Source organism: Takifugu rubripes, chromosome 11, assembly GCF_901000725.2.
Source record: "Takifugu rubripes chromosome 11, fTakRub1.2, whole genome shotgun sequence".
Taxonomy (NCBI): Eukaryota; Metazoa; Chordata; class Actinopteri; order Tetraodontiformes; family Tetraodontidae; genus Takifugu; species Takifugu rubripes.
Window position 1 is genome coordinate 7,745,548 of NC_042295.1, and position 10,960 is coordinate 7,756,507.

General features: G+C 41.0%; 2 protein-coding genes across 4 annotated transcripts in view; one reads left to right on the forward strand and one right to left on the reverse strand.

Moving 5' to 3' along the window:
• The first annotated feature begins 4,270 nt into the window (after positions 1 to 4,270).
• LOC101075309 (protein NipSnap homolog 2-like) lies at positions 4,271 to 9,649 on the forward strand. Of its 2 annotated transcripts, XM_011608434.2 has the most exons (11): positions 4,271 to 4,426; positions 5,023 to 5,162; positions 5,243 to 5,288; positions 5,643 to 5,737; positions 5,943 to 6,013; positions 6,104 to 6,244; positions 6,957 to 6,988; positions 8,046 to 8,140; positions 8,608 to 8,691; positions 8,815 to 8,894; positions 8,998 to 9,649. In XM_011608434.2, exons 1-10 carry the CDS (start codon positions 4,344 to 4,346, stop codon positions 8,877 to 8,879), a joined length of 852 nt encoding a protein of 283 aa, XP_011606736.1. In that variant the 5' UTR covers positions 4,271 to 4,343; the 3' UTR covers positions 8,880 to 8,894; positions 8,998 to 9,649. The 2 variants fall into 2 exon arrangements, with proteins under 2 accessions (XP_011606736.1, XP_003968422.1); XM_003968373.3 differs by having other exon boundaries at positions 4,272 to 4,426; positions 8,815 to 9,649.
• Positions 9,650 to 9,651: 2 nt separating this feature from the next.
• psph (phosphoserine phosphatase) overlaps positions 9,652 to 10,960 on the reverse strand; it is a 2,400-nt gene continuing 1,091 nt past the window's right edge. For both annotated transcript variants that reach the window (XM_003968372.3, XM_029843879.1), the window contains exons 3-6: positions 10,946 to 10,960; positions 10,543 to 10,688; positions 10,200 to 10,348; positions 9,652 to 10,106 (exon numbers count right to left, since the gene is read on the reverse strand). The exon at positions 10,946 to 10,960 is cut by the window's right edge and continues 120 nt beyond it. In XM_003968372.3, coding sequence (XP_003968421.3) covers positions 9,996 to 10,106; positions 10,200 to 10,348; positions 10,543 to 10,688; positions 10,946 to 10,960 — 421 coding nt within the window. In that variant the 3' untranslated portion in view covers positions 9,652 to 9,995. The remainder of the gene's footprint in view (positions 10,107 to 10,199; positions 10,349 to 10,542; positions 10,689 to 10,945) is intronic.

The window sequence follows — 10,960 nt, forward strand, 5'->3', positions numbered from 1 at the left end:
TGTCTGATGTGAAGGGAAGGTAAAACCCTGTCCTTGAAATACGTCTAATAGGATTTAAGAGAGCAAAATCCGAGAAGGTTTGATCAATTTGGTTGATTTTCAAAAGTAGACATGGACTAATAACTGCTTAAGGTTTTTTTTATTTAATAGATCTGCTGTCCAATCTCATCCCAACTGAAAATGTTGGATGGAAAAATGAAAGATTTGAAGGGCCTTCTTGTATTTATATGTTAAAAAGGGAAACAGTGTTTATTTTTGTAGGTTCCTGCTTGGAGCCCGAGTCACAGTGAGTCTCCTCAACACACAATACTTGGCAGCAGTAAAATTCTTATCTATATTTGAAAATAAACACAGATCTATTCCAGGAAATTAATCCGATCACATCAGATGTTGTTCATGTTTCAGTGCCACTGTGCGCTACAGTCCTAAGTTCACTCATTCCAATGTCAGCCAAGACATGACACTAGGGCTATAAATATGAATATCTGAGGTATTTTCTCACAACTTTGACATTTCTTTTAATACTTCACATGTTTGGAGTAACCAACAATAATAAGAGGTTAATTGATCTTATTATAGCCCTTGTCCTGCCAGTCATGTCAATTGTATGACTAATAAATGTTACTAAAACTGATTCTGTTAAAAATTCACTTTGCTTTTCATTCAAATAATGACCAAACTAGGCTCAAATGTTCCCTCTCTGTATTTTAGCTTGTGCTGTCACCCCTGTTAAGTGGGGCTTTATTTCCATACCACTTTTTGCTCCGTCACTTCATCTATTTTGAACCTGGTTCCTTTTTCAAGGTCCAACTCTAGCAAAACACACATTCCCAGGAAGTGGCCCTTCATTACTATTTATGCATCACAATAATCAGCTTGAGCTGATTTTCAATCTTCATCAGCATTAATCCTCACTCCTGCAGTGCCATGATTAGTTCCTGGGCTGGAATGACATCATGTTGCATGACTTTTTGCAGTGGGTGGGCCCCTGCTTTCGCCTTTAACATGATATAGCAGATGTTTTCAGTTCAAATTTCTTTGTATTTTATATTATATGATGATTTCTGTTTGGTTATTGGACCCTTTCCTTTGTTTTGTTCCAATGTCTGTTGTGTAAAATCATCCATTCTTGCAGTGACATCATATTTTGCTATGGATCCCTGAGGTGATGGTCATTGTTGAGTGCATTTCAATGTCTCTTCACACATACAGGGTTTTACAGAAACATTTCATTTAAGCCGAAACTGGCTGAATCACTGAGATCCCTTCATCACTTTAGTTGGAGATCTGACCGATCTGATCTGTAGATAACACTCCACTCAATCTCTGGTGTGAGGGCATCTTAATTGTATAGTTTTGAATATGCTTGGAAATCAGAGCACCTGGGGAGAGAACTACTGGCCACGCCTCCATACTTCTATTTAAAAGAATGCCTCAAACTGCAAAAGACTTTAAGAGATTTCTTTGCATGAATTTTTTAGCTTCCCTTCCTTGTCTGAGAGTGATGGATATGCTGATCCTCCCGCATGTTCTGGAGCTGCTCCAGTCTCACAGGCTGCTGAGTGTGAATCGGCTGGCCTCCACTTTCACAAAGTGTGGGAGAGACCTGTCAAAATCTGGAAATACATGTTTTAGGGTATTTTTGCATGAAGAAAGGAAAACCTTGAAAACATTCCATTGCAAAAGGTGCTGGTACCTGCAGACTGCTCGCTGACATGCTGTAGATCTGGTTTGTGTGGCAGGATGACTACAGAAAACATCTAATAGTGATGAAACCCTCATTGGGTTTACCCCTTAGCCTTGTTCTAGGTTCAGTGAAGCTCAGATTGGAGAACTACAGCTAATCACATGAGTTGTTTCTCCAGGGTGGTCCTCAGGTTATGATGCAGTGTCACAAGATTAGCCTGTTTATTTTAATTCCCTAATTGCTCAAAAGGTTTCATTGAAGCATCACAAGGTGTTGGTAAAACACTCTGGTGGCCATTGTCGTGGAACCTATTGGACACTGAACTCATAAACGATCCCAAACTTTGGATGCAATTTCCAAAAGCCTCCTCCTGGATTTATGTTCTGCAGAGAGAAAATGTGGGCTTTTCTGGATAGTAATGTTTGTTTTGGATGAGCAACAATGCTGGAGTGTCTCTCAAGTTAAGTGTAGCATTTCTACAGATGGTAAAGCAGACCAGTGCCATTCCATACACAACCACCTGAATTAAAAAAAAAAAAACGTCCAGGGGAAAGCTTTGATACTTTACTGTCCTACATTTATCATAAGGAGGAGACACACAGTATGTCACAATAAAAGTTTTGATTAGTGGCCATCCAAGTTTTATGGTCCTTGTTTTAAAATGTAAACTCTCCATGAGCCTGCAAGTAATCGCCAAACATAATCAACAGGTGCAGATAAAGAATACCAGTTTAGAATCAGTTTCTACAGTGATATACACCGGGCCTGTCCATCCATCCATCCACAGTGACCCTGTCCAGAGGTCATATGACACAGGAGATCAACCTTTTTTGCTTTGGGAATGTTGGATAGATCCATTTAGATACAAAGACCTTGTTATCTGATTTACTGATAAGACTAAATAAATCTGACAAACAAAACACTCAAATATCCAACTCTGAACATGGTGCTGATTTAGTGTAATGACGAAAAATCCGAGTAAACGTTTCCTCCCCAGAATCAACAATTTTGATATATACCTATACTTAAAGAGGATTGGGGGGGGGGGGTGTCAGTGGAATCAGACATTGCATTCCCAGACACATCCACATTTTGCCTTTTTATTCAAAAATGTTTCAGAGAGGAAACACTCCCTCATGATTCATGTCTGTGAACTTTAAACAAATCTCTGCACCATTTCTGAATTCCACTGGTGGTAAGCTCTCTTTTTCCTGAAGCCAAGGAGGCTTTAGCAGCTTGGTCCCATGGCCTCGCAATCATTTTGTCAAGTAATAAATCAGTCTCAGCTGATACTGAATTCCAACATGTTTTCACTACATCTCTCTTGCTGTCCCCAGGCAACTGGATCCTGATATAATTTTCCTAACGATCTCAAGTCATTACAAGACAAAGATGGGTGGTGGGGGGGGCAACAAAAAAGTATTCAGATGTGAAAACAAAACGCCATTATTGGCATTTTTAATGAATTTAGGAATATTAGGATTAATTTTTGCTACATGGGTTCATGTTGGTCTGTTTATGAGTTCTGTGATTTAACTTTGAGCATAAGAATTTTGCCTCCTGCCAATAATATTGTCATGGAATAAGATGTTTTCAGGAAACAACCTCAAAAATTAGTTGAAAGTGAATTAAGGTTGTTTCTCCTTTTGTTTCTGTGGGGTACAATAAATTGCATTGTCCTACTATAGATTGATTTGTAGTGCCCCCATCTGTTCAAGGGATGCGTGTGTCGTTGTTCACTATTTATACATTTCCAGCTTAAGTTGTTTTAAATTGTTACATTTTAAATCATTATAGTTACACCCGGTCGGTTTTGTTATCGTTTTGTTAAATTTATCATCTTTCTCACAATTTTCACTAATGTGAAAGAAAAATAATTTTAAAAAACAAAAACAAAATTCAAACTAAGGAACAATGGTTGCTCTTGATCCAGGTGTTTGTTTGTATCTTTGTTTAAAAAATGATTTAAAGGCCTTTATTTTATATATATATATATATATATATATATATATATATATATATATATGAAGGAACACGAGAAGCGAAGGAACACGAGAAGCTGGAGAAGTACCAAGGGCTGAAGGAGGAGATGGAGAGAATGTGGGGGATGAAGGCAACAGTGGTCCCAGTGGTGATCGGGACACTAGGGGCAGTAACACCCAACCTGAGTAGATGGCTCCAACAGATACCAGGAACCACACCAGAGATCTCTGTCCAGAAGAGCGCAGTCCTAGGAACAGCTAAGATCCTACGCAGAACCCTCAGACTCCCAGGCCTCTGGTAGAGGACCCGAGTCTGAAGGAAGGAGGCACCGCCCAGGAGGGCGAGGAAGAGATTTTTATATATATATATATATAATAAAATTATCTATTTGTCTAAACTTGAGGATTTAATTTGACAATATTGGCGACAATTTCAACGTTATCCTTGTATAATTGGGTTTTCAGGAGATACAAATGTAAAGGGCAAAGGAATGGGTCCCAAATGCATCAGTTTCAGTGCGCTAAACATCAATATAGGCAAGTGTACTAAATATCCACCGGAAGATGGGAAGAACACCGCCCGGGCCAACAAGAGTGCTTCTTGGTGTAACACCGCCTCCTGGTGTTCGGGCGTGTTAACAGCGCTGGATCTGTGTGCATTAGCATGGTCAAAGATGGCTGGAGTCCTTCACAGATTCAGCCTGGGTCGGGTAAAAAGCTGGGCCCAGCCCGCCAGACAGCTGGGCTTGTGGGACAGGTAGGGCCACTATTAGCGTGCATATATTCCCCGTCTTGTCTGTGGTGTTAATAGTGAGCGTTTGTATGTTTTTCCGATAATGTTTGTGTTGTGTCGGTGTCGAGCTAGGGCAAGCTAGCAACATAACTGTTAGCCAATCCCCAGTGGCCCCCAAGCTTTAACTTAAAATTACAACTACCCCATATCTCTTAACTACCTTTACTCTTGGGTGTTTAAGGAAAGCGCGTTGGTTATCTGGGTTTCCTGGCTAAAGTCATATGTTGTCATGTTGAATAATTTGTAAATTCGAAAATGTTCAAGGTCAGTTTGCTGCACTATTATAAATGTCGATTTGGTCCGCTGTTATTTATCTTATTCGAGCCAGCAATCACTACTCAATATGTGCTGCAGTATTGTAAAGAATTGACGCGGACAATGTGTAAACTGTGCAGAGATGGGTTCAAATACTTATTTTTTACTAAAAAAAAAAAAAGAGAAGCCCCTTGCAAGAGCAACTCTAAAATATTTTTAACTGTATGAAGCCAGTTCTATTATACATTTCTACTAGTCATAAAATAATAATTTCTAAGGTGTCGACTTGATTTATCTGTGATCAGGGGGATTGCCACATCGTGCAACAGAAACAGAGAGAACAGCTGGTTCAACTCACTATTTGTCAGGAAAGTTGATCCCAGGAAAGATGCACACTCCAACCTGCTGACCAAAAATGAGGAAAGCAACCTGTACAAAATTCAGTGTAAGCGCCACATCATCATAATCAATTCATCATTTTAAAGACCGAAGGTCCTGGGTGTTCTAATAAACGTCTCATTTCAGTTCATAATGTCAAGCCAGAGTGCCTGGATGCATACAACAAACTTTGGTAAGTGTTCCTGATATCATTCATTTGTACCGAGTCCTCATAATGGCAGCTGCAGTAGTCTGAGGCCACGAAGACCTTTAGACGCTTGTGCCGAGGATCATATGGAGTCGTCTATTCCTGTCTGGTGATTAGTGACCAAGCATGGCTTCACTTCTGCACAGAGTGAATATGCTCATACCTAAGGTGACTGAAGGTTCACAGCTTGTATTCTGAGACTAATTTCCAGGCCTCCTGCATTAGAGATAATTCACAAGAGTCAGCATAAATGATATGATTGTTATCTGGACTTATTTGTATGAAAGTGAATTTAGCCATTAGGCCAACTGACTAAACTACTGCATATTTCCATCACAGTGAGGAAGTTTTGCCCTCCATCCATGCTGATAAGTACTACCCCTGTGAGCTGGTGGGCACCTGGAATACCTGGTATGGAGAACAAGACCAGGCTGGTAGGATAATACGACTTACACAGACATTAGCACTATAACCTGGGCTGTAATTGTAAAAATAAAAGTGTGCAGGCTTCTTATATTACATATATCTGCTAGTATTCAGAAAATAATTTTCCTGTCATTGTTCTGTAATCCTGCTGCCCTTAATTTTCTGTTGCGTGTGTGATGTTGCGTCTTTTAATCAGTTTCTCTTTATTTCCAGTCCATCTGTGGCGTTACAGGGGCGGATATCCAGCTCTAACAGAGGTGATGAACAAGCTCAAACAAAACCAGGTAAACTCTCACGACGCTGTGATCCTGGAGCAGCAACTTGGCGCTGTCAGTTGAGATTAAGCGTATTGATTGCCGTGCGTCTACTGGCAGGAATTCATGGTTTACAGGAAAGAGCGCGGCAAGATGCTGATGTCACGCAGAAATCAGCTCCTGCTGGAGTTCAGCTTTTGGAACGAGCCCGTGCCTCGCGAAGGGCCCAACATCTACGAGCTCCGGTCCTACCAGCTCAGGGTGAGTAACACACCGGAGAGTTTATCTCATCGTTAGGGGTGTGCATGTGCTTTTGTGATTGATTGAATTCTGGGGAAAAATAACCTTAGCTGGAGCCTCTGCTGTCATCCTGGCCAATTCAGGATCCAATATTTAACATTTTTCTGTCCATCAGAAATGGCAGCTCTGAATGGAGATGTATATTTTTACACTTTGAGTGAAAATTATTTTGCTTCATCCAATCTGTTACCCTAATCTAATTCCCTCTCTTCCCCTAACGTATTCAGAGTCACATGCTTCTCACGCTTTTCTGTCTGCCGCTGCTAACGTGCTAATGCTATTTTTTTCCCCGTGTCCCAATGTGATCAGCAAATCAGTCCCACATGAGTCGTGGTCAGGCTCTGTAATATTTGAATCAGCTTTGGCAGATTATGTGTTTCTAATCTGACTGAAACAACTGTCTGTGAATCAGGTTTAATCTTGTATGTGATGAACGCAGCCTCCCCAGACGAAGCACGTAAAACAGCATTAATGGGGGGGGGGGGGAGCTTTGCTCTCTTGAGCCTTTAAGAATGATTGAAGAAGCTCCTGTGGGTCATTGTTCCTGCAGCTCATCTTGATGAAACACCTGTGTTGTTGTGAAAATCCGTGCGTCAAATCTGCACTTTGTCCTGAGTTATTTTTTTACTGTAACAGAAATAGTAATGGTTTCTTTTGCTTTTTTTTTTTCTAGCCTGGAACCATGATCGAGTGGGGTAATTACTGGTAAGGCAGCCTGAGTTCATTTGATTTATTAAACTGTAGTTACAGATGCACTCGCATGAATTCTCCCTCATCACACTCTGGTTAATGTGAGCTAATCCCCCAGAGAGAACCGCTATGTGAGCGCAGCACCGTGACACGAAGGTTCAAATTCAGACGCTGTAATCACTGCAGACGTTTGTCTGAAATGGGTTTGCAGAACCATCCAGCAGGTCGACCTGCATCTGTTTTGCATTTTCGCGGCAGCTCGATGGAATCAATGACCTGAACGACGTCCACGTGCCTTGTTTCTCCTCTGCTGTTTAGTCTGATTTGCACTGTGGTTTTCCGTGTTGGTCTTTGTACCGAGCTGTCTTCAGAGTGCGTTCGTCCTGTTTTGCAACATCGTCGAAAAATGTCATGGAAGGGAAACAAAGACTGCTAACACAATTGCTGTAATTGTTGCGCTCCGCTCTTTCGCGTCTTCTGCCAGCGAATTTGATGCGCATCATTTTTAACGGCCACTTTGAATGTGGTCCAGTCTCTTTGTTTTGTCCATTATTTCTCGTAAAATAAACATGATTCAAACAATCACAGGAGTGGGGGAAAACACACCACTGATGGATTGATTGTACTGTGGCAGTGTACCTTTCCCCCTAAGATACTATTTATTTTGCTATTGTGTGTTATGTCTGTATTTGAACAAATGTCTGACACCATTCCAGCAAAGCAATTTAAGGTAATTTCAGTCAAACGGCTGTAGTTGGAGCTTATGGCTTAAACATCTTCTTTAAATTACAACAAAAAAACTGGACATTTTTGCCTCCACCAACAGAGATTCTGATTTGAATGAGTGATTGTTGGCTTTGGAGGAAGAAATGATGGATTCAAAATATTTCCAACAGCCATTTCCTCACACAAACTTGGTACGATCCATCGACATTGAAGAAACGGTGTCACATTTCATTATTGGACGAGATGGAAAATCAGCGAAGGGAGACCGAAGCTATCGCTACAAAGATAATCGGTCAGACGTTCATGTTTTGGCCGGTGTTGTGATTGAAGCCGCTCCTGTTTGCAGGGCCAGAGCCATCGGATACCGACAGCACAACAGAGAAGCAGTTGGAGGGTTTTTCTCACAGATTGGCAACCTCTATATGGTCCATCACCTCTGGGGTACGGTCAGATCACAAGCCCACACTCCTCAGTCAAGCTTAGTCGAGTTAATGTCACTTCAGTTTTAACGTTTGAAGTCTGTTCGTTAGATTTGTTTTATTCTTGTTGCTTTTTTTTTGTATTTGGGAACAAATTTGACCTTTACTTTCTTGAAAACTAAGAAACAAATTTGAAAATGTCCGCACATTTCAATGTATTTTTCCTGGCTTTGGTTATTTATTAGAATTCTAACTAATAAATCCATTATTTTATTACTATTCAAATGCAAAATGGTGTGAAAATAGATGAGAATGGAGCAGCTGAGTCATTTAATATAACTTCCCATGATGAAAACTCTTACTTGAACTTGAGGTTACCTTGACAACCACTAATCAGGTTTCATATTACAGGCCCTGTGAGTGGGGTGCAACCTATACAAAAACCTGTCTGTTACTTCGACGCTATTATGACGTGTGTTTTCTTGGCAGCCTACAAAGATCTTCAGTCCAGAGAAGACACCAGGAATGGTGCCTGGCAGCAGGAAGGCTGGGATGAAGTAGTGTACTATACAGGTACAGAAGACTTTAGTAGCCTGTTTTAATGTGTAATAGACCACATCATATCAGAATGATTTTAGACTGTGAGGACACGTCAAAGGAGTTAAAATATTGCTGCTTCTTTTTTTTTTTTTCCAGTTCCTCTCATTCAGCACATGGATTCCAGGATCATGATCCCAACAAAAGCATCTCCGCTGCAGTGAGACGGGAGGCGAGAGGTGACGTCACCCTATCGAATGTTGCATCGACCCATAACATTTGTCAGGTTTTCAACATCTGCCGTCTGCTGCCGTCACAAGCCTCCGTTCTTGTGTTCTCTAGACGTCGAGAGGACAGAAGATGTGATGGCATCTGAGTTTATTTACATTCATTGGCGCCAAAAGAATGATCTCCTGTCATATCCGCTATTTGTGCCATGTTAATTTGGTTCCATGAGTTGAGAAGTAGACCTAGTTACTGAAAAAGATGAGCAGCTAATCGGTGCGAGGACGCTTAAAAAGTACTGATGGAGCTGTGAATACAATATAGAAGCTATTTATTAAATTTGGAATATTTATGTATAGGCTGTGGAGCACTTAGGTTTTAAAAATGTTTGAGTGAGAATCCTGTAAGGTTATGTAAAATATAAACCATTTTACACTCCTAAATCTACCTTTTCTGATGCTCCTGGTTTACCTGTCACGGTTGAATCGATGTTTCATTGTGCTGCATTTGTACTTTTGCCTTTTATTCTTTCAGTCTTGTAAAGACAGCATGCTTGGTTTTCCACTTTTCCTGTCTGAGAGGTATTAAAGGACCATAATTAAACCACAATGACCTGTGAAATCCTCCTGTGGGGCCGCGTGTGCAGACACGCTGCTGCATTTTAAATTCAGACTTATTTTAAAGAACGCATGTTTATCTTGTGTTGTCCCTCTGTCTGTAAAGGACAGTGAAGGATGGAAAAGATGCCTATTAAAGCAATCTACAACCACTCGACAGCATGTGTTTAATTCTGAATCCAACACGCCGATATGGTTCTTTAATAGAACTAAGTGTCTTACACAATTTTGCTCATTGCACATGTTATAGCAGGCATGGTGTTAGATCTTAATTAAAAAAAACAAAAAAAACACCAAAAACAGCTAGTGATCTTCAAGTTTCCCACAAGACAATGTTTGGTTATTCATTTAGTATCTTCTAATAAAAAAATCAACAGAGATTAGGCTTAGTATTGTAAACATCATTATAAAAGTCAAAACAAAACCACTGTGTGGATAAAAACAGGCACACCTTGGGTGTGAATATAAAATGTTAGTAACAGTCATATTGCAGCATCTTTAAATCTTTTCCAGTTCTTCTATCAGCTCCCCGAAACCTGTCACATACCAAGAGCACCGCTCCTTCACCTGCTGCCTGACCACGTTCCCTCCAAATCCAATAAAGGCGCTCTGTCAACGACACAAGCACAATAATGTAGCTGCAGCCCTCAAACCCCTGTTTTACAGGAACGCATCTCATTCATTCAAACCCAGAACACTTACAGCGGGGGGACACGCCTCCAGGTCGGTGGCGCCGTCTCCAATCATCACCACTGTTTTGAAGCCATACTGCTCCTTCAGAATGCTGATGACCTTTCCTTTGCCGCCGCTCTCGGCTGTGGGCTGACTCTCATCAAAGCCGGCATACTCGCCTGGCAGATAACGGAGGCGGAGGAGGAGATCATCAGTCCATTCTCGCATTATTGTCACACAGATGTCAGCGCGGGCACTGCATTTATGGATTTATGGGTTATGTCACATGGCATGAAGCTCTTTTGTTGCAGTAAAAGCAGCACAGACCGTTTTACAAGTCTCACGAAATGATTCTTCCTGCTTGAACGCTCACCATTGAAGTAGAACTTGAGCCGGTTTGCATATACGTGATGCTGAGGGATGTTTAGCTGGGCGGCTACGTGTTCAACGATGCAGCGAAAACCACCTGAGATGAGGAAGACCTTCACGTTGCGCTGGTGCAGTGAATCCACAAGCTCCCTGGGAAAGGATAAACAACACGAAATCAACATCGGCTTGCTAATATTCTACATAATAAAGTAGAACATTCCAATCAATTTCATTGGCTACTTTTACATTTACTTACTTTTGCATTTACATTTGTGAGAAATTAAGCAAAGCAGAAATTTAATTTGAAGTTTGAAGTTTAACCGATGTGTTTTGTTCACATTTACTGCAAATAAGCGCTCACGTTGCGCTGCTGCAGCTGTGGGAGAGCTTTTAGGGGCAATACTCACCTAATACCTGGAGTC

Coding starts and splice junctions, on each gene's coding strand:
- LOC101075309 (XM_011608434.2), top strand. CDS start 4,344: ATGGCTGGAGTCCTTCACAGATTCAGCCTGGGTCGGGTAAAAAGCTGG. Junction 5,738..5,942: donor TGGAGAACAAGACCAGGCTG/GTAGGATAATAC, acceptor CTTTATTTCCAG/TCCATCTGTGGCGTTACAGG. Junction 6,989..8,045: donor ATCGAGTGGGGTAATTACTG/GTAAGGCAGCCT, acceptor TCCTGTTTGCAG/GGCCAGAGCCATCGGATACC.